This window comes from Rhamphochromis sp. 'chilingali' (genome assembly GCF_963969265.1).
Source record: "Rhamphochromis sp. 'chilingali' genome assembly, chromosome: 14".
NCBI lineage: Eukaryota > Metazoa > Chordata > Actinopteri > Cichliformes > Cichlidae > Rhamphochromis > Rhamphochromis sp. 'chilingali'.
The window spans coordinates 29,279,706-29,307,572 of NC_137941.1; the positions used below are offsets into that span (position 1 = coordinate 29,279,706).

A 27,867-nucleotide genomic window follows, 5' to 3' on the forward strand; every position below is an offset into this window, starting at 1 on the left:
CTTAGTAACTGAGTTAGAAATGCATATATACTGTATAAGTAGCCACATATTGCAAGGTTAGATAAAAGTGCTGCAGTTTTTTTCATGTAATTTGCATTTGAATTCCAAAAATCTGATCTGCCTGAACAGAATGATACCTTTCAAAGGAGAATGATGTGAGGACAGCCAGATCTGTCACGAAGACTTCTGAATACAATTTAACCCCATCTATAATGGAGTCAACTCAAAAAGACCCTTACAGACACAAAACTCTAACAGCAACAGTGTCAGGATGGACTATCCATTATCTGTCCATTCTGTATACCCATTTGATCATTTAATAGGAAACTGAAGAGGTAAAGAAGAGGGGTGGAATAATAACATGTAAATAATAAATGTGCATGTAACATAATGGTAATAAAATAATGTCCCTGTCTAGTGAGATAATAGTGCTCAAAATCAGGCCCATTTGAGACCATTTGACCCAAGGACACAACTAGTACAACCAGTACTTTCTCAAGTACTAGAACTTCTGAACTGAGGCCTTTGCTGGTGACTTTTAAGGCGGTGCGTCCTCTAAAGCAGTAAAAAAAAGTCTGGGGGAAAATGTTGACCTAAAGTGGACTTACCATGTTTTTGCCCTATTTTCTGTTATATTATTACTGTTAATTCTATTAATGTCTATAAAACATCACTGCCAGAAATGATCTTTTCTACCCTAATGCTGAACTGAACCGTGAATCAGAACATGGAAGAAAGAAAATAGCGATTCTAAATTTCACACGCAAAAAACTATTTCCATATTTATCTTTTTTTGATACCCCAGAGGCTCGAGTCCATACTAGATCATACTTGACCCAAACAAATATGATTGTAATCTCCTCAAGTAGCCAGGACCTGTGATAGTAAATGTAATGGTTCTTAAATAACGCTTTTCAAACCGACGTGAGAACTCGAGGCACTTTATACAGCATGTCACTTTCTTACAAGCACTTTTTTCCTCCTACATGTAAGTGCTTTCTATCTAACATTCTCGCTTCATCGAACACATCTGGAGCAACCAGGGAATCAACCATCAACCTTCTGATTAGTAGATGACCTGCTCTACCTGCTGAGCCCCATCCATTTGTGGTGCTGTATTGTGCAGACTTTTGTACCCTGACTACAATCTTAAAACTCAAATTGCCTTACAATATAACACACCATGGGGTCACTGCTGTGAGCTGGCGCTATATAAATAAAACTAAACTGAAATAAATAGAAATGTCTGGGGAGAAGCAAGCAAATGTCCCACATCCTGGTGCACATCAACCTGCAAGCTTCATATCTCACAGTTACAGTTACAGAGACACACATCAGTGCATCTTTAAACTTTTTCTAAAATAAAAGCATGTCTGCCAACAGTGGGATTAGTGCGTGCTATGGGGCGAGTTTCCACATAACGTCAGAATCACACTAGCAGACACAGAAGGGCATGTTTAAGTGGCAGAGGAAGCAATAAATTATTAAATATCGGCTTGATTATTTCATTTAGGACAGTGAAGGATCAAATGTTTAATAATTTATCTTCTGGTTTCCCATTTTCACTTTTAATATTCTTTCCTGGTGGATTTATTCCCATGAAGATTACACTGCTGCGAGCTATGAGTCAGACTCCATCATTTTTGTTTTGTCATTCAAGTCTAAAATTTAACAAGCTTAAAAATGCATGAGTTCAGCTTTTGTGTGTGTATGAAAAAGGCATCTGTTAACCAGCAGTTGGCAGATGTTACTCGTAAAACTTCCTGTAACTCGAGCAGTGCACTTAAACAAAAACCTCATAACGAAACACACAAATAAACCCTCCAGAAACATCTGAGACCTGCAGTTAACACAGAGCTAAAAAAAAATGAAAAATAAAATCTTTCACTTATGTTTGTTGTTCTTCCTCAGGGCTCCGACCTGCTGAAGACCTCCAGCTTGACAGCTTAACTGTAGGTTATGTCACATTAAACCGTGCGCTGTGCTTAACGGTCTGAAGGATTCACGCAGCGCAGTCACCCAGATTTAACCTCCCTGAGAGACGACTGAAGTGATCCAATCTATTTACGTCTGTGTCCATCGGCAAATCAATACTTTGCGCTCGGTTCTCCTGCTGTTCAGCTCTCCAGACAAACCACATCAAAACCCCAAAGAAGATTTAAAAGCCTGACCCACTGTTCACCCTAATGGTTTCACAATGAAAACACCCCAACTCATCCCACTATACCTGCTGGCTCTCCAGCTCCACGGTCTCACCCTGTAACCACAGTAAATGTGTCACAAAAGCTTTCATCAAAGTAAAACAAAGACTTGCTGATATTTCTGTCATAAATCTCATTACACTGTGGGTTTTTTGGTGGTCACAGCAGAGAAAGGCAGGAAATATGAGGAAAGATAAGGGGCAAGGTCCCACAATTAAACTGGAGACTCACTGCCGGATGCGTTTGAACCCATGTGGTATGTGCCCTAACTCTGAGCTGGAGGATCTTTTTTGAAAGATGCAGTTCTGTACATGCAAAAGTTTCAGGCCAACACCATCTCTTTATATTTCCAAGCAGACAGACTTTCTTCTATTTTTTTTTTTTACGTGCTCTTAAGTGATAGATATCCAGGGTTTCTGAACCTTTGTCTTTGGACATTGGCTGCTTTTTCACTTATTTTCCATTCAGTCCTTCTACCTGACCTTTTTTTGTCTGCACGTAACAGACAGGTGAACAAGGAACCATGTTTAAATTACATCTTTAGGCACTTTGTTACAAGCAGCATGTCAAAAAAGACATCACTTGTTCCAATTTCTGTAGTCTAATCAACAAAAGATTGCCAACGATAATGAATGTTTGACATTGATAACACTGTATTTTTGCACCAACAAGCCATTCTCAAAGAACTCTTAGCTGAAAACTTGACATATCTCAGCCTAGTCTTGTGTGTCCTTAAAAATTGCGATGATTTTCCAATTTCCCATGATCCCTACAGCCCTCCCCCCTCTTTTTCAGGATTGTCACAAAGTTATTGTGCTGCAAGCCTGAAGTTACAAACAAACAGTGAATCTGAGCAGTGGACGCTGCACATTGATATGGTACTATGGTTTTTAGAGAGCCAAGTAGGCTTTCCCCAAAACACACCCTGTTTTATCCCACTTTGTGACTCCAACAGGGGATCGTAATTTACAAGATGAACAACATGTTTTATTCTATAGGAAACTGGGGATGACAAAGCCCGAAGAACACAACGGTTCTTTGGTCTTTGAACTGTGCTGTGTCACCTGAACAGGCAGAAAATCCATTGTTTTCCCACTGATTGAACCATGGTACAGAGCTGACTGGGTCTAATTGGTGTCAGGCACTGAGAAATAATGTCACAGTCTCCTGCGGTCTGACACCTCTGAAGCTGTTGAGGCTTTACAAGCTGGGGAAACAGCAACATCAAACTACTGGTGGCTCTTTGAGAAAAAGAAGGGTGAGGTGACAATGCCGGAACATGTTGGGTATAACGCGACAGCAGCAGTTTCATGAGGACAGCTCTCTGTGCATCAGCAGGAGGGGGAGCAAACAGCTGCATCTTGGTGGGTCCTAAGAGATTTTTTTTTTAACTTATCCTCTTTTTTTAGGTACATGTGGGGAAGTCTCTCAGAGAGGGATAATTCAATGTGGTTCCAGGTCATTGCTATCAGAAGTTATGGAGCCAGTAATAATGTGATACTTTATAGATCCCTGAGGGGGATTGTCTTTGTGTTGCTCTGTGGGAAAGTGAGAATGGAGGATAAGCCACAGCACAACATCCTTGTTTAAACATAAGATCCAGTGTTAATGCAGGTTTTTCTTCAGTGTATGCAACCCTTTAATTCAGCTCATCTTATGGACATATATGTGCACCTGACAAGAAAAACCGCTTGGTCATCAGAAAAACTATTAATTTGAATGAAACTTGCCCTTATTACCCACTGAGTGTATTTCAGCACAGCTGCCATTTAAAGTTTCATTATCTCATTCAGAAATTAAAAAACAGTTCACTAAATGTTCAATGAATCATCAAATTAAGTTATTAGGAAACACTGTTTGCTTATTCAGCCACACAAATGCTCTGCAATACGGGAAAGATTCACCTTGTGAAAACAAGACATGATAGAGGCCTTTTTCATATCTCTGTATAGGTAATGTGTTTAAAAAAACAGAGCTCTGTCTCATCAAAATGAAAGCTGTGTATACCAGCTGTGTAGAATGACAGCAGGTCTCCACACTGACTTATTTCAAGCTGATGTTCATTACTTGGGTGCCAAGGGCCAAGTAAGGGCCTTTTAGGGACGTTTTGTCAGAGCCTCCAGCATCTGATAGGAACACAAGGTGTCCTGGGGTGACGTAACTGGTTTCCAACTCTTCCCATGTAAAAGCTTGGAATCACACTGAAACACACCCTTAAGCCAAATTTAATTTTTCAGTGTGCATGGTTAATGTTTTGAATTGGCAAAGCAAAGCAATGTGAAAAACGCAGACCTGCTAAATACAAAACAAATGACACTGGATCAATAACTGACGTACAATTTGGGAAGATGTGCTATTCTAATGGGCTGAAAAAAAGCGACAGGCTGAAATAACAGGGTGTTGAAAATAATTTGATCACCTGATCGTTCGGCCTGGAGATGAGAAAAAAATCCAAATTCTCCAGGACCAGGACATTAGACACAAAGGGAATACATTCAGCAGAAACTGAAGTTTTTAATGAATGATAACATGAAGACGGTAGGTCTATTGAAATATATGTTTACATTAAAAGCTTACAGCTTTTCATTTAGTATCTTGTTTTCTTTACATGCCATTCATTTATTTTTATTTTTATTTTTTGACTAATCCTGATTTGGAAAACTGTATATAATAACCAAAAGGAATTTGGTTTAGGAATTATTATCTGTTATTACTATAGTAAATTAAATATATCATAACAATCGCAGCATACATATGTATATATACTATATTGCCAAAAGCATTTGCTCGTCTGGCTTCACACACATATGGACTTGAGTGAGATCACATTCTTAATACACAGGTTTCAATAAGCTTCCTATGAGGTTTACCGATGTGTTTATGTAAACTTTTTAAAATTCTTCCAGAAGTGTATTTGTGAGGTCAGGTACTGATGTTGGACGAGATGCCTGGCTCGCAGTCTTCATTCTAATACATCACAAAGTTGTTCTGTTGGGTTGAAGTTCTTCCACATCAAACTCACTCATCCATGTCTTTGATATAACATTTGGATGCTGCTGCTCAGGCATGGAAACTCATTCTATGACGCACACTATGCACTGTTCTTGAGCTAATCTGAAGGCCACGTGAAGTTTGGAGGTCTGTAACGACTGGCTATGCAGAAAATTGACAATCTCTGTGCATTATGGCCCCAAGTATCTACTGGTATGGCTCTGTTATTGTACGTGGTCTACCACTTAATGGCTGAGTTGCTTATCACTTCCACTTTGTTAGAATACCACCAACAGCTGACTGTAGAAAGGCGAGGAAATTTCATGACTGGACTATTTACACAGGTGGCATCCTATTACGACACCACACAGGAATTGACTGAGCCCCTGAGAGTGACCCATTCTTTTGTATGAATTAAATAATTTGGGTGTTTGAGGGAATACTTTTGGCAACACAGTGTAGGTCTGTAGGTGCCCCGTCACCTCCTTAAAAGGTGGGCCAGTCTGAACTGTTGCGCCTGTGCATTTGCAGAGACATTTGTTTATATCATTTCCTTAACTGTGTATGGGAAAAATTGTATAAAAAGTACAGGAGAGACAGATAAGATATATTTTTTAAAACTAGAACATATAATTGAACTGTAGGTCTAAGGTAAATAAGCAACTAACCAGCAAGTGCTATTAAGAAATATTTCACAACTTCTAACCATTCAATTGATATCCACTTAGTGTATGTTGGTTAATTAGTCAGTTAGACAGAAGATTTGTTTAGGCTTAAAGTGAGAAATGCAATGTTATTGGCCATCAGTAACCTAACACTGGGACAATAGGACAACTATTATCCAGTGGTTATTAGAATTTCATTGATCAAAATTCATGCAAAATCATTTTCATACAGTTGCCACGAGTAGGAAAATAAATAGACACTAAAACTGAATAAGACACAAGGCTGTAAAACCCCTGAGAGTTCTCCTCAAATCTAATACAGCATGAATTATACACATTCAATATTAGTACTGATAATATCAGTAACTTCAAGCATTTATGGTATTCAGAGGACAAAGTTGAAAGCTTTTGGGAAGCTGCTAACTTCTCATGTTGTCGTGTTGCCTCATTAGCTTGCTCTTTAAATCTAATTTGGAAATTGTTTTCATTTATTTAAAATCTCATCTGATAAAATGCAGAATCTGCCCACCTGAAACACAGGACAGCACAAGTGCAGGCCATAAAAGAGAGAAAAGAAAACGGTTTGTGATCAGTGCTGGAGTATAATGGGCCTGATTGAGAGAGAGAGAAGGAGAGCGCAAAAGAGATTCACAAATGTAAAACAAGGTCAGAGAGACAGAAAAGGACATATAGGCAGACAGAGGACAGAAATAACTGTTCAACATGACCATCAGACAGAGACGATGACATAAGCAGCGCGATTAAAATAAAAAATCTACGGGAAAAGAGGAAAGTAGTGAAGTGATGAAGTGATGATGATGGTGAGGAGAAGGCGGTAGAAGAGAGTCTGGCGGTGACCATGGCGACATCGAGCAACGTGGATGAGTCATCTCCTTCCAAATAATAAAAGCCTGGATCAGGTTGTCTCTCACCTGTCGCATGGTGGGAACAACAGAGAATGGAGGTGATGAGGAGGAGGGTGCGTAAACACTCCACCATGATCTGGAATATGATGGTGCTCACGATGATCTGGCTCTAATCCCCTCAGCTATGGATCTATTTTTGTCAACACCCTTGGGATGAGATCCTGGGGGAGGTGGTGACAACTTGGCCACAAAAAATCTCCCAGATACTGACAGGGACTTTTTGTCTACATATTCTATATGGGCTGATGTTAAATTCACATGGATGAGCTGATTTATTCAATCAAGGGCTGGTTTCTGTATGCGTACATTCATTCCGTTTTTCATGATTATGCAAAATTAAGGTCCCAATTGTCCTTAAAGATCTGCATCAAATCCTCAGTGCCATTGTTGACATCTCTTAAAAAAGCAGACATGGTAGATGCATTTATTCTTGCTTTTCTTATGGTCTTTACAAAGAGTAGGAGGGGGCCTGGCTGCAGATGCATGGAGGATTACATTTTGTGAGGACTGAAACTCACCATAATGTCAGCAATTTAGCTGTGAAAATCAGTTTTAAGCAAGCACTTGGCAACAGTGGGAAAGAAAAACTCACATTTAACAGGAAGAAATCTCATGGTTCACAGAGGGGCAGCCATCTGCCGTGAGTGGTTGAGGTTTAGGCAGAGCAAGACAGGACAAAAGGCACACATGAGAAGAATCAGCAATGGTTAAATGCAATACTGGGGTGTAAACACAGAGTGAAAAAGAAGTGAATTAAGAGGAAACACTTATCATGGGAGGCCCCCAGGATCCTAGGGCTATGGCAACTTAACTAAGGGAGGATTCAGAGTAATTAGATTCAGCCTTATAAGCTTCGTCAAAACGGAAAGTTTCAAGCCTAATCTTAAAACTAGAGACGGTGTCGTTGTAGTTCCACAGAAGAGGGCCCTTTCACCCACATTCAGTTTATTAAAACTCCTATTGTGATAATATGGTTCTATGATGTCTTTAACATGAGAAGGAGAAGTTGAGGAGAAGGATATTGAATTCAGTTCTTCATTTAACAGGAACCAACAATGAGAAGGCATTATGGGAGAAATATGGTTGCTTGTTCTATTCTCTGTCAGCATTCTTACTGGAGTGCTCTGGATCGACAAAATCTTTTTAAACAACTTTTACAACCTGATGATAATGAAATAATCCAGGCTAGGAGTAAAAAAATGCAGTAGTTTTAGTTTTTCAGTGTAACTCTGAAAATATTTTTTCTAATTTTAGAGATATTGCACAATATCATATTAGGATATATTTTGGTCAAGAATGAGCCCAAGATTTGTCACAGTGTTACTGGAGAGCAAGTTTATGCCATCTAGAGTAAACATCTGGTTATACACTATGTTGTACGCAAGAAACCACGTTTATCCATAGCCAGCGTGTCAAATTCCTTTCAGTGTCACTTGCTTTGGTGCCTGGAATGCTATCAGCTAAAGTCACTGGAATCTTTAGCTTCGTAAATCTAAGATTGGTCTTGCCAATAACCAGAGTTTGTTTGTTTTTTTTATTTGAGAGATGTGTCTTTGAAGGTTCTCAGTCATCCAGGTCGTTGTAGTCAAAGGAGCTTGCAAAGAAAAGTGTCTGGACTTCTTTAAGTTGCTTGAAGACGTTTCACCTCTCTTCCAAGAAGCTTCTTCAGTTCTAAGGTCAAATGGTGGAGAGTCCCATTTGACCTTAGAACTGAAGAAGCTTCTCGGATGAGAGGTGAGACGTCTTCAAGCAACTTAAAGAAGTCCAGACGCTTTTCTTTGCAAGCTCCTTTGACCATTTGAGAGGTATGTTGCTCTGTGGGGAAAGGGGCTTGGTGGAGTACTGGGTGCTTGCTCATCATAGCCACACAGCTGGCCAGATTTCCCAGCTTCTGGGGTAATATACCAGGACTAGCTACCTTTGTTCCCGCAGGCTACTTGGGCCTGGCTATCTACAGGGTTGTTTAAGGGGGGTTTATGGTGTGGATTAAGTTATCCAAATAAATTAGTCTGATCTCCAAAGCAACCCAATAACATTTATTTTAAGTGCCATTAATGCTAAAAGAGGGCAAAGAGTGAATAAACATTTGACAAACTGAGCAGGAAAGTGCTGCTGCTAATGGTGCAAGAGTATTGATCTAAGCTAGCAGAAGCTAACCTAGCTAATCACTAAAGACACAAGAGTGAGTACCATTCAAAAATTGTTGAGATCTCTTCGAAAAGTGTTTATTGAATGGGACATTACCACATTTTCATCTACAGATGCCATTTATCGATTTATAGACATCTCCTGATGTATTGGGATTGGTGCAATGGAACTAGCGAGCTGCTTGGGGTGACACCCCCAAAGTGGCCAGTGATAAAGAATTATGATAACGTTTGCAATTTCAGTTTTTTAACCCTTTCAGTGACAAAGACTCAATAGTAATCTTCGCTGTTTTTTTTTTTTTTTTACTTTCCGTGTCTGCCATGTAATAGAATTTCTCTCTTGGAAATGAGATTTTTAATCTCAATGAGATTTTTTACCTGGATAAATAAAGGATTAATAAAAAAATTAAAAAAAATAGGTACTGCTGAATTTGCTTTGTAAATAAACAATTTTCTGCAGTCAAAATGTGAGGCTTTTATTTGTTTTTAGTTTTTCACTATTTCTCATTTCATTCCATTTTGATTTTATAGTTTTGATTTTCACTGCTCTGTTTCTGTGTTATGCAGTTTGAACTGCCCTGTGCAGAAACAACCTCTATAAATAAACTAACCTTGATCTATAGAACATAAAAAGCATATCTGCTTCCATTCGTGATAATATTCATAATATAATATAATTTACATCAGCAGCTGAGTAGTTTCAGGACCAATTTAGAGGGCTATATTTAGAAATGACTGCTGCAGGAGCAGCACGACAGCCATGAGGGAGACATGCTGTGGTTGTGTGTGTGTAATTTGAAGATACGTGCATGTGTGTAGAAACATATATTTCCAGCCTGTGCACCTGCAGTTTAGTCAGTGGTGGATGTATCTGGAGCACATTCTCAGTTTGAGGCGGGTCTAAAAGCCTTCGGCCTTGTTCCATCTGTATGACTCATTCCATTTATCACTCTGCAGTGACTGTGTGATCAGCTTTTTAGAGGCTAACAACACACAAGTCCATGAAAACCACCACTACAGCACAGCTAATGTTCTTTATCACAGACACAAGTTAAATTAAATCAAATATGCAGTCTAGAACAAAAACAAATATTGTCCCTGTGTATCATTACTATTCATATTAGAAAGACCAGCTGCAAAAACCTACGAAATTAGCCACGGGTTATCATGAAGCCACCTCCCTTCATGGGAAAATTTCCTGGAGATATAAAAGGAGAAGAGAGACTTCTCTGCTTTTATGTGAACTATGAAATACATTGCTAAGTTTTGAGGGACATAGACATACTTTCAGTACATGAGGTATAGTGACTGTATTTGTCAGGTTCGACGGTGCCCCGACCAGCGACCTGTGTGTGTGTGTTTGTTCTCCCGCTCTGTTTTTGTCTCCGTTGTAGTTGTTACGCGGTTGCGTAGCAACGGGAGATGTCCGACCCGGAAGTTCCGCCACTCTGAGTGGTCCCACCTGCAACTGATTCCTCGCCAGCTGCTGCCAATCATCCACCATTGTGACAGAACTATTTAATGGTGTGGCTGAGTGACAGACAGCGCTGGAGTATTCCACCAAGCCGGGTAGTGACTCGAATTCAGCGAGTGTTAGACAAACGTTTGATAGCGGAGGGAGGCTAACCGCATCTGTTTGCCTTTTTTCCAGGCTACGAGTGAGACGGAGATACGAGAGGAGAGACGTCACTGTTCACGAAAGTCGTATGGACACACGAGGGGAGCACGGAAGGGACTTAGCACTATGGATTACTTTGGATTTGCTTCACTGTAAATAAAGACACTGTTCAATCTTAACGAGCGATCCGCGTCTGGGTTCTCTTACTCATCACCCCCGTAACAGAATACTCCAGCCACTTACATGGACCCAGCGGACGCCGCTCCGGTTCTGCGAGAACTCTCGATTCAAGGTGAGATGTTGGAACGCCATGAAAAAATGATGAAACATGTTGTTGAAGAACAAACTGTGTTACGGCAGCTGGTTGCTGAATTAAAAGGGATTTTGCTAACTCCCCCTGGGGCTGCAGCTGATGCTCCGTCGCCCGGGCCGTCTCTCAGCACAGCCGCGTCTTCTCCTCTGCCTCCTTCCCCTCCCACACTGCAGCGCGAGCACCCGCTGCCGGCCCCTGAGAAGTTTAGTGGGGATCTGGATAAGAGCCGCGGGTTCTTAACACAATGTTCGTTCATTTTTAGAGAACAGCCTCGGTCTTATTTCTCAGATGGAGCCAAGGTGGGGTTAATGGTGGAATCAATGACTGGACGCGCTTTACAATGGGCCCAGGCCGTGGTAAGCATGCAACCTGCTATCTCTTATGAAGATTTTTTGTGCAAATTTCGTTGTGTTTTTGACAAAGGCTCCAGCGCCGACAGCGCAGCACATCGCATGTTTTCCCTGAAACAAGGATGGAGGAGTGTAGCGGACTTCTCGATTGACTTCTGGATTTTGGCCGAGGAGACCGGCTGGCAAGAAAATGCACTACGAGGGGCTTTCATAAACGGCCTGAACGAAAATCTAAAACGTGAGTTGGCCTCAAGAGAACTGCCTAAGTCGCTCAGTGCTTTGGTGAATGTGTGCATTCAGTTGGATGAGCATAGGCGTGAGTTTGGACGGTGACCAGCGGGCGGCAGCAAAACCTCGGCAGGGCCCTCTCTCGAGTGGAGACGGGAGTGGGAGGAACAGCCGTTGGAGGAGGAGCAGCCCATGCAGATCGGTCGAGCCAGCTTTAGGTCTGTGGCCCGACGGAGAAGACCTCAGGGGGGTGAGTGTTTCACTTGCGGAAAGAGAGGACACTTTTCTGATAAATGCCCAGAGTCGGGAAAAGACGCTGCTCGTCAGTAGCCGTGGGCATACTGACGGGCGTTACCGCAAACATCTTGCCCCACCTCAGCTGTCCTGCCAAATTGATTTTCCAGTCCTGTATTCACCCATGTAGTGCTTTAATCGATTCGGGGGCCGAACAAAGTTTTATTGACGAAGCCCTGGCCCAGACGTTGGGCATACCTGTTGAACCCTTACCTGAGGTCCTCCAGGTGGCGGCGCTGAATGGTGCCCCCTTGGCCAGTATAACCCATCGCACTACTGATTTGACTCTTTCTCTTTCCGGAAACCATGTTGAACAAATCAGCCTGTTTCTGTTCAAGGCTCCTCACACTCCGCTAGTTTTGGGCTACCCCTGGCTCGAACGCCATAACCCGCAGATCGATTGGGAGAACAGCAGGATAACTGGGTGGAGTCCTAAGTGTCATGAACAGTGTTTACGTTCTGCTACAGTTAGCCAGACGTCCACTAGCCCATCTTCACCTGACGCTCCTCCCGATTTGACTGCAGTTCCAGCTGAATATCACGACCTAGCCCAGGTGTTCAGTAAAGAAAAGGCCCAGTCTCTTCCCCCCCATCGTCCGTACGATTGTGGGATAGACTTGCTACCCGGCGCTCCCTTGCCCACAAGCCGTCTATACAGTATTTCGAAATCAGAGCGAGAGGTAATGGAGGGCTACATCACCGACTCGCTGGCGGCCGGGATAATCCGGCAGTCCACCTCTCCTCTCGCGGCAGGTTTCTTCTTCGTTGAGAAGAAAGACAAAACGCTCCGCCCCTGCATTGACTTTTGAGGTCTTAACAAGATAACCATTAAGAACAAATACCCGCTTCCTTTACTCACCTCTGCTTTTGAACTCCTTCAGGGGGCTGCCATCTTTTCTAAACTGGACCTCCGCAGTGCTTATCATCTGGTGAGAATCCGCCAGGGGGATGAGTGGAAGACGGCGTTCAACACGCATCGTGGGCACTTTGAATATTTGGTGATGCCTTTCGGGCTCACGAATGCTCCGGCGGTCTTCCAAGCCATGATAAATGATGTTTTACGGGACTTCATTAATCATTGTGTTTTCGTTTATCTAGACGACATCCTTGTGTTTTCTCGGAACCCAGCTGACCATGTCAAGCACGTGAGAATGGTGTTGCAGCGCGTGTTGGAGAACCGGCTGTTTGTAAAGGCAGAGAAGTGTGAGTTTCACGTGCAGACAGTCTCCTTTTTGGGGTTCATCATCGAGGAGGGACGGCTGCGGGCAGATCCGGCCAAAGTGAGGGCAGTGGTGGAATGGCCTGAACCCAAGAACCGTAAGCAGCTGCAGAAGTTTCTGGGATTTGCCAACTTCTATCGACGGTTTATCCGCAATTTCAGTCAGGTCGCCCTGCCTCTCACCAACCTAACCTCTCCTAAGCAGCCATTCCAGTGGTCTCCCGGCGCTGAACGGGCTTTTGTGAGACTCAAGCACCTCTTTTCCTCAGCTCCGGTGTTGGTACAGGCAGACATCAGTCAACCTTTTTTTGTGGAGGTGGATGCTTCAGACGCAGGTGTGGGGGCAATACTATCCCAACGAGTGAATGCAAAATTACACCCATGTGCCTTTTTCTCACGTCGCTTATCTCCTGCAGAGTGCAATTACGACGTTGGAGACCGGGAGCTCCTCGCCATTAAGTTGGCGCTTGAAGAGTGGTGACATTGGCTCGAAGGCAGCGAGCATCCGGTGGTTATCTGGACAGACCACAAGAACTTGACCTACCTCCAAGCGGCCAAAAGACTGAATGCCCGGCAGGCCAGGTGGGCTCTGTTTTTCACTCGGTTTAACTTGACCATCTCTTACAGACCTGGCTCCCGCAATCTTAAAGCAGATGCTTTATCGCGCCAATTTTCCCCGGATCTCGACCCAGACGAGAAGGAGAGACCCATTCTGCCATCCTCGTGCTTCGTGGGGGCTCTGACCTGGGACATAGAGCGGGTTATTAAGGCTGCCCAGTGGTCGGAACCTGATCCGGGCACTGGGCCCGATGGGAGGATGTTTGTTCCCGCGGCGGTCCGAAGTAAGGTCCTTCACTGGGTCCATACGGCCAAGTTTGCCTGCCACCCGGGTAAAAACCGCACTATCGCCTTTCTGCAACGTTTGTTTTGGTGGCCGACTCTAGGGAAGGACGCTCGGGAGTATGTGGCCGCTTGCCCCGTTTGTGCCCGAAACAAGGTCTCCTGTTCACCCCCTGCTGGCCTCCTTCGTCCGTTGCCTGTGCCCAGCCGCCCGTGGTCTCATATTGCACTGGACTTTGTTACCGGTCTTCCCCCCTCCTCGGGTCACACAGTCATCTTGACCGTGATCGATCGCTTCTCAAAGGCTGTTCATTTCGTTGCTCTGCCGAAACTCCCTTCGGCCCTGGATACTGCCAAGATTCTCACGCAGCAGGTGTTCCGTCTCCATGGGGTTCCCCAAGATATCGTGTCCGATCGGGGTCCCCAATTCACGTCGCGAGTGTGGAAGGAGTTTTGTAAGGAACTGGGGGCCCAGGCCAGCTTGTCGTCCGGCTTCCACCCTCAAACCAACGGGCAAGCGGAACGGGCTAATCAAGAGCTCGAAGCGATGCTGCGTTGTGTGGTCTCTTCGAACCAGTCATCATGGAGCGATCAACTGGCGTGGGTCGAATATGCCCATAATGCTAGCACGTCGGTGGCTACTGGGGTTTCCCCGTTTGAGGCCTCCCTGGGGTATCAGCCCCCGCTTCTCTCTGTGTCGGAGGGGGAATTGTCGGTTCCTTCAGTCCAGCACCACCTGCGGCGCTGCCAGCGGGCATGGCGCGCCACCCGGACCGCCCTCTTGAGGACCGCTGAGCAGAACAAGAGACTTGCGGATCGCCGCCGTGCTCCGGCCCCTGCATACCAGGTCGGGCAACAGGTATGGCTGTCTGCGAAATATGTTCCTCTGAGGGTCGAGTCTAGGAAACTGGCTCCACGCTTTATCGGGCCCTTCCCCATCCTGGCCGTGTTGAATCCTGTGACTGTACGTTTGTCTCTTCCCCGTTCCATGAGAATTCACAATGTCTTTCATGTGTCCCAGGTGAGGCCTGTCCGGACCAGCCCTTTGTGCCCGCCCTCCGGGCCCCCGCCACCCGCCCGGATTATCGACGGCTCGCCGGCGTATTCCGTATCACGGATATTGGATGCCCGGCGCCGCGGTAGGGGCTTTCAGTTTTTGGTGGACTGGGAGGGGTACGGTCCGGAAGAGCGTTCTTGGGTGCCGCGGTCCGCGGTTCTCGATGCTGCCATGGTGAGAGACTTCCGCCGCAGGCACCCTGATAAGTTTGCTGGGTCGCCGGGAGGCTCCCATTAGAGGGGGGGTACTGTCAGGTTCGACGGTGCCCCGACCGGCGACCTGTGTGTGTGTGTTTGTTCTCCCGCTCTGTTTTTGTCTCCGTTGTAGTTGTTACGCGGTTGCGTAGCAACGGGAGATGTCCGACCCGGAAGTTCCGCCACTCTGAGTGGTCCCACCTGCAACTGATTCCTCGCCAGCTGCTGCCAATCATCCACCATTGTGACAGAACTATTTAATGGTGTGGCTGAGTGACAGACAGCGCTGGAGTATTCCACCAAGCCGGGTAGTGACTCGAATTCAGCGAGTGTTAGACAAACGTTTGATAGCGGAGGGAGGCTAACCGCATCTGTTTGCCTTTTTTCCAGGCTACGAGTGAGACGGAGATACGAGAGGAGAGACGTCACTGTTCACGAAAGTCGTATGGACACACGAGGGGAGCACGGAAGGGACTTAGCACTATGGATTACTTTGGATTTGCTTCACTGTAAATAAAGACACTGTTCAATCTTAACGAGCGATCCGCGTCTGGGTTCTCTTACTCATCACCCCCGTAACAGTATTTTTCCAGTTAGTCCTCATGTTTCATCTTCTGTGGTGTCATGCCTCCTGCTTTTTCTTGTTCTTGCAGTTATGCACCATGGTTCCATACTTTCCGTGTAGATGCCCGAGCCACATCAGCAGGCTCCAATCTGTGTTAAAAAGCAGAAAATCCATTTCCTCACCCATGTCTCTGAGTCCTGTATGATACAGTAGGAAACAAATTTTAATGCCTCCTTTATCCTCGGTCTGATTCTTTCAAACAGTACATAAAGCTTGCAAAGACGAGAATGCAAACATACCGTTCACTTTGAGGCTCAGCTAATTCTTCAAAGCAGCATACTGGTAAAGCATTAACATTACTTCACTTGGGACAGCAAATTAAATATATCAACAAGAAGCACAAATACCACCTTTTAAGGTATCTTGTGGGCATATTTCTTGCTAAAAAAATACCCAAGCATGAGGTCATTTTACACATATTACAATACTATATTATTCTTAAGATTCCAATGCAGCAGTTGAGGTTTAAACTACCTACATTTCTAAACTGGATTGAGCCATGAAGAAGTAAAACAGTGAGGTCATGACCAGGTTAGGCTTTGTTCCACTAGCTTAAATGCAAGCTCTTGTGGGAATTTCAATGGTCTTTGTGAAAAAGGATAAGCATTCTATTGAGTGTTACTTTGTACTGCTGCTCAGACACATTTTATAACAAAATTAAACCTGGATTCTTGTTTGATAATAATCCAAGAAAAATAGTTTAATTTCATATCATGATCTCTTCTAATGTCAGTTCTCTGAGGACCTTTCAGAGTAAATAAAATAAGATTATTATTCAGTGACAATAATTTATGTTTGGAAGTGGGACTCTGTTCTGAGACCTTCCTGGCCTGCCACTCACAAATGTGCAAAGTCAAAAGGCAGCGAGAGCAGCTGCAGATTTGTCTTATCAGTAACAATGACATGACTTTAATTAAGTGAGAAAGAACATGAATAGCATGATATGGAAGAAATGAGGGTGGAGGTGGCTTTGTGAAGGAGCATGAGCCTGCATACAGTGACAGCTCCCACTGTATGCAGGCTGAAGCAGGTTGTGAGATTTGTGAGATTTGCCAATAGGATGTTCATCTGAGTATCCGCAGAGCAATCAGCTGATGATTTTGAAAACAACTGATCTGCCAAGATTGCTGGCTAAGCTTCAGGCTACGGCCTGCCAGAAACAATGCTATGCAGAGATTTTTCAACATTTTCAGCAGCTCGCACAGTGTTTTTCTCCTCTGTGATTTTGTTAATTCCAAATTTTGTGCACCCAAACTCATTCATGGATTCACCTCATTGGTCAAGCGCTGACAGTTAAGATCAAGAGTGATTTTAAATGAAAGTTGCTTAAAAACATCAGTATTTGAAAAAGTACCATTTCTGAGTGATTTTGAAACACGTTTTTAAGTGGCATGTTCTCAATAAATGGTCTCTACTGAATTTTAATTTTAAGTCTGTGAATATCAGTCAGGTGTAAATAAAGCTTAACTTCGGGGAAAACCTGAAAAATGCAGTTTTAAATAATTGAAGAAAGATATTTATCAGTCAAGTAGCAGAAGATGTAATGTTGACACCACACAGCACTAAAATGCATCACTGTTGATACAATGCAGTGAAATTGCCTTTTGGAAGATATCATCCGGAACACTGAGACTAAAGCACCATTGTTCATCCAGGTAAAGCTATTTTCACAGATTCAACAAATATGTACTCTCTGCCCTTCTGCAGATTACGGTTGGCCCCTGCCCTCTGATCTTTGCCCCATCTGGATCTATCTGGACGTCCTGTTCTCCACAGCATCCATCATGCACCTTTGTGCCATTTCTCTGGATAGATACATTGCCATACGCAACCCAATCCACCACAGCCGCTTCAATTCTCACACCAAGGCCCGCATCAAGATCATGGCAGTGTGGACCATTTCAGTGGGTAAGTACACACATGCAGACCTAAACACCAACTATCTACGGTCTATATATCTGTCAGTAAATTGTGGGATACTGAAGTCTTCACAGGCCAAAAATGCTGCATTAGATTGAATTTGAGATGCCTTCAACACTAACAGAGAGAAAACACCAACTGGTAGCAGCATGCAGTATGTCAGTGAACAGAGCAACAAGGATATGATGGGATGACAGTGTGGGACATTTTGAGTCTTGGCAGAAGAAGCTACGACAAGCAATGAGAATGGACAAGAAATGTTGGAAGTGCAGGTGGATCAAGAATGGATATTGCACTTCACATTGATTTAAAACAGGGAGAATACAACTTTGAAATCTAACCAAAAAATAAAATGGTTCAGAAAAGTGTTATGAATCAAATAATACCACAAAAAATCAAAGCACATTCTTCTGAAACACTGCTTGAAAAGCCTTTAATTTCCTCCAGTATTGATTATTCCCCGGTGAATAAAAAGCCTTCATGTCATAATGCTTACATTATGATTTTATGGCTCTCATTTTCAAGCAAGTCAACAAAACCTGGAGGTGTCCATAGTTTATTTTTTTAGGTTTCTTATAGAAAAACTTGTCTTGTACTGTAGGTATTAAGCATCAGACAGAGAAATGCAAAATCTGTAAAAAATGGCAGCACGGCATAAAATTCAAAACAAAAGACATGTCATGTGAAAAGATCTTGGATCACGTTTGTTTATGTGTACTTAAGACCTGAAAAGATGTTAAGCGGATCTTTAAGGTCGTGATGCTCAAATTTTCTCATTTACAGAGAGGCGACCCTTCTTACTCATGGTCCTAAGTATGTGATAGAGTTAAGACACCAGTTAACAATCCATAAGTAACTCAAAGAGCAAACCTTGTGGGACACAACAATTATTGAAACACAGATTATTTAAAGATTGCCAATTTGTAAATTTAAGCTGCCAAACATCATCCTGGGTAATGCTAGCTTGCCAGGTACAATAAGGCCTCAGTCACACAGGCCTATGTGACCCCCTGACAGCCTCCAGTTGCTAGAGAAAAATGTGTATTCCCTGAAGAGGAGCTGCTGGGTGCTCCTGGCTCTTGCTAAGTTTAAAGAAAAGCAGAAAGCACCCAACATCCCTTTATGGTTGCTTTGGTTGCTGGCACATTGCAGTTTTCACTCTCAGTTTGCATGAAAGATGCACTTGCCAATCATTCTTTGAGCTGTAGTGAAACTTTAAAAAAAATCTGTGATGCAATAAAGAAAGAGAGACTGTTTACAAGTAAACATTTTGTCTGCAATTAACTCATTTGCAAAGGAACATCTTTTACTTTGAAGGCATATGGTTTCTGATTTACATCACACATTTCACAGTTTCAGTACAGCTCTTGGGTAGTTTATTAGTGTTTGCAGGGAAACACAAAAACTACTGGCAACCACGGCAACCTGCTACAGACCAAATTGATTGCAAAGAGGTTGTCAATGCAACACTGTGTATTTCTTTGTAACCAGTTTCTCATTAGGGACTGACAGCAACTACTTGCATTGTAGAATTTACACTTTTCCTTTCCAACTGGTAGTTGGCCTCTTTATATGACTGGGGTCTAACCATGTATATAGCCATCTACTAGGTCATCAAGGTGTGGTCCTTACCAGTATCTACAGAGGATTCAGGCCCGGCTCCTGTCAGAGCGAGAGAGGGTTTTTGAAACCTCTGCTTTGTGCTTGATTTCAAAGGCAATTAATTGAACATTTAAGTTCACTTTGTATCTTATTCTGTTTTCATAGACTGTGGGCTAGCAGTCTTGTGTGGCTTGCCTAAAGCAGCATTCATACAAGGAGTCACTTTTATTGACTTCATTAAAGTATAGAAAAGGTGAAATGAGGATAATGTGCTTCTTGAGGCTAAGAGCCATTTCCCCCAAAGTTTCCCAGCCACACTGTCGAAACAGTAATGGGAATAAGTCAGTACACTGAGGTTTTAAAACAGTGGAACTACACCAAACCTAAATCACTCGCAGAAGCCTTGGTCTACATATTTTACATCTATTATTTCAGTTCAGGATTCTTTTACTTTATTGTTTATGCTGCTGAAATTAAAAGAAGTCTCTGTAAAAATGTAGCCATGTACATGTAAAATGTTGCCTCTCTTAATTCTAAGATGTTATGTGCAAGAGCATCATAAAAATGACCGTATATTTAGCGGGTCTTAAAACTACTTACATAAAAATGAACAGCAAAGCAAGAAGGTCTTTTTTTATTGACCAAAAATGAAGTCAAAATGCAGAAGCAATGTTTGAAAAACGAATTCCATCCTTACTACTTCCACAGGAAATAACAAGGTAAGTAGCAGCCATGTCCTGCTAATCAAATTACTGGATTAACTGATCATCAGCAAATATGAGCACATCTATAAAAATATAGTTTTCGCTGTTAAAACAATGTCAAAGAGGAAATACATCACCAACCTTAGAGAAGCAACTGTTGCTGCCCATAAGTCTAGAAAATATGTGATTTCTTTATCATGTGACTATACTATATATTAACAACACTGTCTTCACCAGATTTACATAAAAAATTAAATATTCACTCAAATATTTGCTAATTTTTCAATAATTTACTGTTGAACTCATCATGTAAACTAAACTTAGAGGACAATTTGGTGTTTGATTTGACACAAGGGTTGAGGCAGTACATCAGTGCTGTATTTTATTTGACATGTGCTCTTTGTAAATATCGGATCTCTAATAAAGGCCAGGATTCTTTTGCTATGATTTACTTGGATAAAACAGCAGAAATTAAAGTTCTCTGAGTTCATAAACAGTTAAACCGAAGTTACCTAAGAGAGAATATAGTGAAGAGGAATAAAAAGAGTACAATCCTATTCATCAAAAGTATTGCAGCCAGCTCCTCATAAGATGCAATTTTCCACAAGACGTTTATGGCTTCATATAATTTTTTGGAAAGGACGGGGAACAATCAAGTCTTGATAATTGGTTTCTGCTAGTCTGGCTGGTCTCCAGCTGTTCAGTTCAATGGACATAGATGAGCAGGAAATGTAATGATGGGACCGTAGTCAAAGACCTGCAACCATAGTGGTGGTTGGATGGGAGTGCATATTAGCTTTAATTATTTACTAAGAAAAACAAGAAACATAAAGATGAAATCAAAGATCTCAGCTTCACGTGATTGCATGTAACTGGCAGTGTGCAAAAATATCATCAGATGTTGGTGAAGTTTGCACTTTTTCTGCTTCAGTTTTTCTGTCCCTCACAGCAAAATCTCCAGTGTTAATTTAACACTGGAGAGTGTCTATATGGGTCCACACCTCTGAGTGTTAAATACAACACTGTTGAGTGTTAAATTAACACTTTTGACAGTGTTATATGTTTAAAAGTAACCTAGTCAGTTTTGAAGATTAACAATGGCTAACACTGAGCAGTGCTGATTTTCTAACACTGGAAAATAACTCAAAATGTTAGAAATATTCCAGGGTTAGAAAATCAGCACTGCTCAGTGCCAGTCCTACTGATTGCCAATACTTTGGGGTGATCAGAACAAGAAGAACCAGAAGATCCCAAAGAGTTAGTGACGTTTTCACAGAGTTACTTACAGAAACCTTTTGCAACGTTTGCATCTCATTGACCTTGTTTACTAAATGAACTCAATTATAATAAATTCATTATGTTGGCTGCAGCCAAATTAATCCGTGAGTGAGTTTGGACCTTTAGGGAGGGTAAGAACTGCAACACCGAAACAAACCAGTGAAAAAAATTTTCCCTGAAAGAAATTCTGATTGTGAATGTAATAATGATTAAGTCTAAAAATCAAGATTAGAAATCAGCATGGTGCTTAGTTAAAAGAAAATAATGTCCGACCTGTGTTACCCTCTTGTGCTTCTATGTTAGTTATGAAAATGGAAATTACTCACACATTATGTTCTTTAAATACAGGGACGATTTAGACAATATAATATTAATATTTCATCAACTGGAGAAACTGTCAGGTTAGCTCTGACCATTTTCTGACCTTGTAGCTGTGACAGATGCAGCAAAAATCACTGATAAGATCTTTTTTCCTCAAAATACTACTGTCAGTAAACACAACATCCACAAAGAAATGTGACATACAAACACATCAGTCCAATCTTCAACACACAGTTAAACAAAAAAAGGTAAGAGGAAAGATCTCGATGAGCTTTAATGAAGCATCTCAGCCTCAAATAAGCACCAGCGTGAAAGACATTAGACTTTCTAATGGTAGAGGTAAAGGGCCTGCATTTGTATAGCGCTTTTCTAGTCCATAGGACCCCAAAGCGCTTCACACTACATTCAGTCATTCACCCATTCACACACACATTCACACACTGGCGATAGCAAGCTACATTGTAGCCACAGCTGCCCTGGGGCGCACTGACAGAGGCGAGGCTGCCGGACACAGGCGCCACCGGGCCCTCTGACCACCACCAGTAGGCAAACATGGGGTTAGTATCTTGCCCAAGGATATTTGACATGCAGCCAGGATGCAGCCTGGGATCGAACCACCGACCTTCTGATTAGTGGCTGACCTGCTCTGCCACCTGAGCTACAGCCACATAAAGGGCACTGGAGGAAACCGCACTACGAATGCATTAATGGTTTTGGTTATTATCCCGCTTTTTATACAAAAAGCATGGTGTACTGCTTTTAAAGAATGACAAAAAGACCATTTTTATCTTCGTCTAATTTATTTCAGTGATCTCAGGGTCTAGTTGCATCTATACCACAGTCTGTATATAAAGAAAAAACTTTTCATCACAACAAGAACTTGAAATATATTACATATATTGCAGTCGTAGCTGGGAGATACAGATGTGTTATTAAGGTCCCACCTAATTAACAGTGTAAAAAGTGTTGTTTTTAGCACATGCTGTAACTCTGTGGAATTCCAGCTCCAAGTGTCAGGAAGAGTCAGTGAAAAAACTGCATTCTGTATAATATGTTTTAACCATTGCTTTAATGCCAGCAGCATTTATCCAGCCTCTCTTATGACGACTTTCCCCAGTGCTGTTTCTGTGAATCTTTCAAATAAAAATATAGTTACATAGTTTGAAGGATTATGAACGCTAGTTTGGTCCCAGGTCTGCAGTTTGTTACATCGCCTGGATCAGTAGAAGGGTTTCTAATCAACTTCAATCAGCAGCTTAAAAAGACTGGTGCATAGCCATTCAATAAAGGTCAGATCTAATGTAGGTGTGTTAATTAGTGCTTCGGTATCCTTGAACACTTTAACTGGCATGGTGTCTAAAAGACATTTGGCATTAAAAGACATAAAGACATTTCCTGTAGTTAACTCCTTAATAGTTAACTCCTTAACAGCCTTAATATGAATTAATCAGGTCTTTCAGATGATTTCAAAGATGCTGCTCTGGATGGTTAAACATGCAGCTTGGAGAGGCCACAAATTTGGACTCTGGAACTTCGGGGAAAAAAAGGTGAAGATATACAAAGTAAATGATAAGCACTAACTCAACAGGCACAAGCCGATGATTGTGTCATGACCTAAACCTAAACACGAAGACAAATCAGTGGAGAGACGTTAAAAGAAAAGTGCATGCAAGCCAAAGCATCATAAAAGCATCCTATGGGATTCTATGATGAAAGACGTCAGTTTCTTGATGCTGTAGTGCGGATGAACTGAAGGGTACTGATGCTTCCAGGCCCAGGTGATAAAAGCACTCCTGCTAGCTAAAGGATAAAACAAAACTGTAACTGTGATCCTAAAAGCTACTGTTGAGTGTGATTTAAAATCTGACAAACTTCCTTTTTGTAACTTTTTGCTGCCTTTTATTCAAATACATTTGATTTGACATTTGTACATTTTCAAATAAGGCTTAGGTGTCCAGATATTTGTTTCAAGGCTAGCGAAGCGATCTAAAGGGAATCTGTACACCTTTATGCTCATCTATAAAAGAACCTTCCTTGCAGTTTGATTCATTGTTGGTCAAGTAGTTGCAATCAAATTCAAGAAGTGATTTATTTCGGTGGAAGAAACTAGCCACAGTTGTTTGTATAATAGCAAATCTAAAGGTCTTAAAGGCCTCACAACATTTACAGATAAAGAAAAAATGAGAAAGGAGTTCAAAGGAGTGAACGTCCTTCCTTTGATGGCTGAGGAGGCAATAAGAGCTGTAAGACGGGAAAAGGTGGATTACAACAATTTAATATTGTTACAGTGTGTTGTTGAGAAATACACAATTCAGCGCTGAAATTATAATAAATTGACAAAGTCTGTTGCTATGACAGGACCATCATAATGAGTCAAATTAAACAGTTCAAAGAAATGATTGTGAATGAATGAATTCAATAGCAGCCTTCACATTTGATGAAGGAGGTGGGGTGGAGAAAAGAATTAAAGAAGCAAAAACAACCATAAAAAAACATTTATTTATTGGAAAACTGAAACAAGAGATAACTTCCCTCCAAATGCTTTGTCCATTAAACCAAATAACATTTTGTCCAGTCATTATATTGTCTCCAAACTTTATTGACCAAAAGCAAAGACACTGATTTATTTAGAGCTGTCAGCCTCCCCTAATGCCTCCGAACTCCCGAATGACCCTGAGTTCCGTGTTTGCATCCTGTTGGCTCCACTTCATTTACTCTGTCCTTCTGCACCGTGGCTGCTAATGACTGACTCATGCCACAGTAGCTGACTAATAATTTAGCCTTCCATCCTAGCCCAGCTCCACAGCACGAAAGCTAAGATTCACTCATCATTTACTGTATAGTCCAAATAAACTGACGCAGGTACGTAATTTCCATAAGATCCAGTTTCAGGTGGAGTTAAGTTTGACTGCTATAAGTGTGCTGTTATACATTTAATGGTAGTGATGTGCAATACCACTGATGTCCTTTTCTAATCTGATACCACACATGACTCTGCTTACAATCAGCCATTAGTGTGAGCTGATTGACTGAGCGCATGTCTGTGTTTTATTGCAATAAAAATAAAATAAATGTTCATATCTCCACTACTCAGAAATTGTAGATGCACCACCAGTTTTCACCTCGCTGCACATTAATTAAAATCAGCTGACTGAAGCTCAGTAGCTCGGTTTGAAAAGGAAAAGCTAAGTAGATGTTGACCGGTTAATTAGTGGATGGCCCACTCTTCTTCCTGTGCTGCATCTCTCCAGTAGTTATTTTGTGTATATTATTCATTTTTCTTAAGCCTACACATTGTCAGTGTAATTTAGTAGCACAATGTAACTCAGTAATAACAAATGCCAAATAATGCAAAAACACAAAACCAACCAAAGAAGAAGAAAAAAAGCCTAATTGCTAAAAAGAAATTCTGCTATTTAAAAAAAAAAAAGTAAAACAAAGAAGCAGTGTACAAATGTTGCTAAGGAGGCACACCTGATTGTCCACTAATGAAGACTTTGTCCACATATTCACATTTTTTGTTGTGTGACTGTGTGTGTGCGACATCACTGTATGAACATGCATGCAGAAAAATACCATAAAATGACAATTTAAGTGAAACATTACAGCAGAAAAAACCTAAATAAAGGACTAAATCTACTTAAAATGGACAGATATATTTACAAAACAGATACAGTGTGAACACAAGATGCAAAAAAGACCACAGACACACAAACAACTAAAAACAAATGTAACCAAAAAACTGAGGTGTGAACTCAACAGAAACGCATAGAGAATGACTTTAAAATCACCCTGAAAAATCAGAAAGGGGTTCAAAGAAAGAGCCACTACTAACGAGAAAGAGGTTAAACTGAAAGCTAAAAGGATAATACACACAGATGTAAAGTAACCACAAAAAGACATGACTGAGAGACTCGACACGACCAGGAAAAGGGGAAAAGAATGAAAACAAATATGTGCAAAATGACCAGAGAGATCAATCAAAATGAAAGAATGAGTGACAAATCAGCCACAAAGAGATTCACAACACATCTCAGTGTCTCGTGTCTATGAGGGGAGAGTGGGAGGGCTTTTTCACATCTGTGCCCAGGAGCTTTTTTCTGATTTTGATCATTTCACCTGTCCTGCTCAGTTTCATTTCCACACTGTTTCCCGAAAGCGTCTCTTGTGCTTGGTTTCTGACAGGAGACATGTTTTCTGTCCTCCAGCCTTGAGGGGCTACATGACTCACAGACATTAAAGTTTGTTTTGGTGATGCAACCTGCACTGGTTAACGTTCGGCTGAGAACTTTTCTTCATTACTCTCGGTTATTTCACGCATGCAGGAACAGTTCTGCCCGTGATTAGTTTTAGCTGGAGAACAAACTTGTCTTTCCAAACATCCTCATTTAAACTATCACCTCACATCTCTTCAGGCCGCTGGTTATTTCCATTAGTTGTATTTCCTGGCTAAAACAGTTTACCTCTTACTTAATATCTTAACATCCACCAGTGAGCATGATGGTGGTTAGCACTGTTGCATGGGTTAAATTTACTGGTCACCCGGGGTCTTTTTGTGTGGACTTTTCTCCTTTTCCCGTGTTGGTGCCCCCCAGGTGCACTGGCTAAAGCTTTAATTATACTTTTGTCCACATGCTAAGGTCTGCTTCGGTCCAACTAACATAAAGTTCATCATCAGACCATGAGCGCAAGAGTCCACGCCAACGTTTGAGTGCCTTCCTGTTTTTTGTGAATGCACAGACTCAAAACAAGACTTACAATATGCCATGCACCCCAGGCAGCAGACCTCAAAGTATAACAGGAATAACTACCCATTGTGTTGGTAGCACCAGAGTGTAATTTCACTAGCTGGGCCCACGTCCTCATTTTAGGTTTGACAGCGTTTTAGTAGGTAAAAGTGAATGCTTTGACATGAATTGAGCTGCGGTTTGGGGAAGGCATCGAAGGGGACTGGTGATGGTTCCTGGGCCTGGCAGATCCCCGTGTACTAAATAGAAGTGAAGAAGTTAAAGAATAGAGAACAAGGAGGGAGGGAGGGTGGGGGAACCTATTTAGATGACAACCCGAAGGAGCGTGTTTGGAGGCGTGGTCCTGCTCCTGAAATTCCAATACATTATCTCCAATAAATATAGTATATTCAAAGTTTATCTCAACAGTCCAACAGTCCAAAAGCAAGCCTGAAGGGTGTAGATGGGAGAGTTTGTGGCTCTACGTCTCTTTGTTTGCCCTGTGGTTGGAGGGCTCTCTCCTTCGCTCCTTGTTGACAAAGCAATTGAGAGTATTAATGGACACCCATCAGGTTACCTACAGCACTCTAAGAGGAATTATGCCAAAGCTGCATTTTCAGCACATGCTAATCAAGAATCATTACAGGAGCTAGAACACGTTCCTGGAAAGTCCATAGAACGTGGATGTTAACAGGTTAATGTCTCTAAATAGTTAATATAATCTGCTCCTGGGACTCTGGGAAGCATTAATCCCCTGCAGCAGAGGGAACTCTTGCTCTTTCTTGGGGCCATCCTCATGTGAGAGTTTCATCACAGTGTTTGATGGTCTTTGCAACTGCACTTTAAACTTTCAAAGTTGTTAAAAACTTTCCAGATGTGTTGGAGTTATTTCTTTTTTTTCTTATTTTGGTCTTCATTATTCTTCCACACTGTAAAATGTAAAACAAAGGGGAAAAAATATTGAAAAATTTGGCTGACTGGAAGGTTCGACATCAGTCTAAAAGCTAAAGGTATTTTTTTAAATTGCTGAGTGGTGACGTGCTGGTAAAGTGCACCGCTGCATATAATGGATAAAACCAGCAGTGTGCTCTTTAATAGCGCTCAGTTTCGATGTTCTTGGTTCCTTTTAAGAGACCGACCCAAGTCTACCTGACATTTTCGTTTTATTTTCTTCCTTCGTTACTCTCGTCTTTCTTTCAAAACATTACTACATTGCATTGACATTGCACTGACTCTTTCTTCAACATGGTTTTTCTAATTCACATTTTAAACTGCACTGACACTGGGTTAAGAACTCAACTCCCTGATCTTCAATGAACTTTTCAGTTTGTTAACTAAAACGAAGCTGCTTGCTGATGAATCGGTCAGTATGTGAAAATGTCGAGATGCAGGGAAACAATCGGCCTTTGCATTAAGTTTGCTCTAAAAGCCACAGACACGTGACTAGTAGGCAGTATGCAAGACAAAATGTGAAATGCACTAAAAATATTTCTATAAATTGTTTAAACAAGTCGGTTTAATTACACAAGTGCAGCCAGCAATCCAACATATGTGAGGAAATGTGAGGAAAGAGATCACAGCATTTAAGTATTATTTGATAAATAGAAACTGTTCCCTGCAGTATATTTGAAAGCCTCCTGTAAGTGC

At 41.9% G+C, this 27,867-nt stretch overlaps 2 protein-coding genes across 2 annotated transcripts in view; both read left to right on the plus strand.

Moving 5' to 3' along the window:
• The window catches only part of htr2aa (5-hydroxytryptamine (serotonin) receptor 2A-a), a 104,972-nt gene that overhangs the window by 57,299 nt on the left and 19,806 nt on the right, over nucleotides 1–27,867 (plus strand). The window contains exon 2 of the mRNA XM_080903973.1: nucleotides 17,376–17,576. Within this exon, the coding sequence (XP_080760099.1) occupies nucleotides 17,376–17,576 (201 nt within the window). The remainder of the gene's footprint in view (nucleotides 1–17,375; nucleotides 17,577–27,867) is intronic.
• On the plus strand, nucleotides 12,870–13,441 carry LOC308410569 (uncharacterized protein). Its single transcript, XM_080903974.1, has 2 exons — nucleotides 12,870–13,287; nucleotides 13,369–13,441. The coding sequence occupies exons 1-2, from the start codon at nucleotides 12,885–12,887 to the stop codon at nucleotides 13,431–13,433; spliced, it is 468 nt and encodes a 155-aa protein (XP_080760100.1). The 5' UTR covers nucleotides 12,870–12,884; the 3' UTR covers nucleotides 13,434–13,441.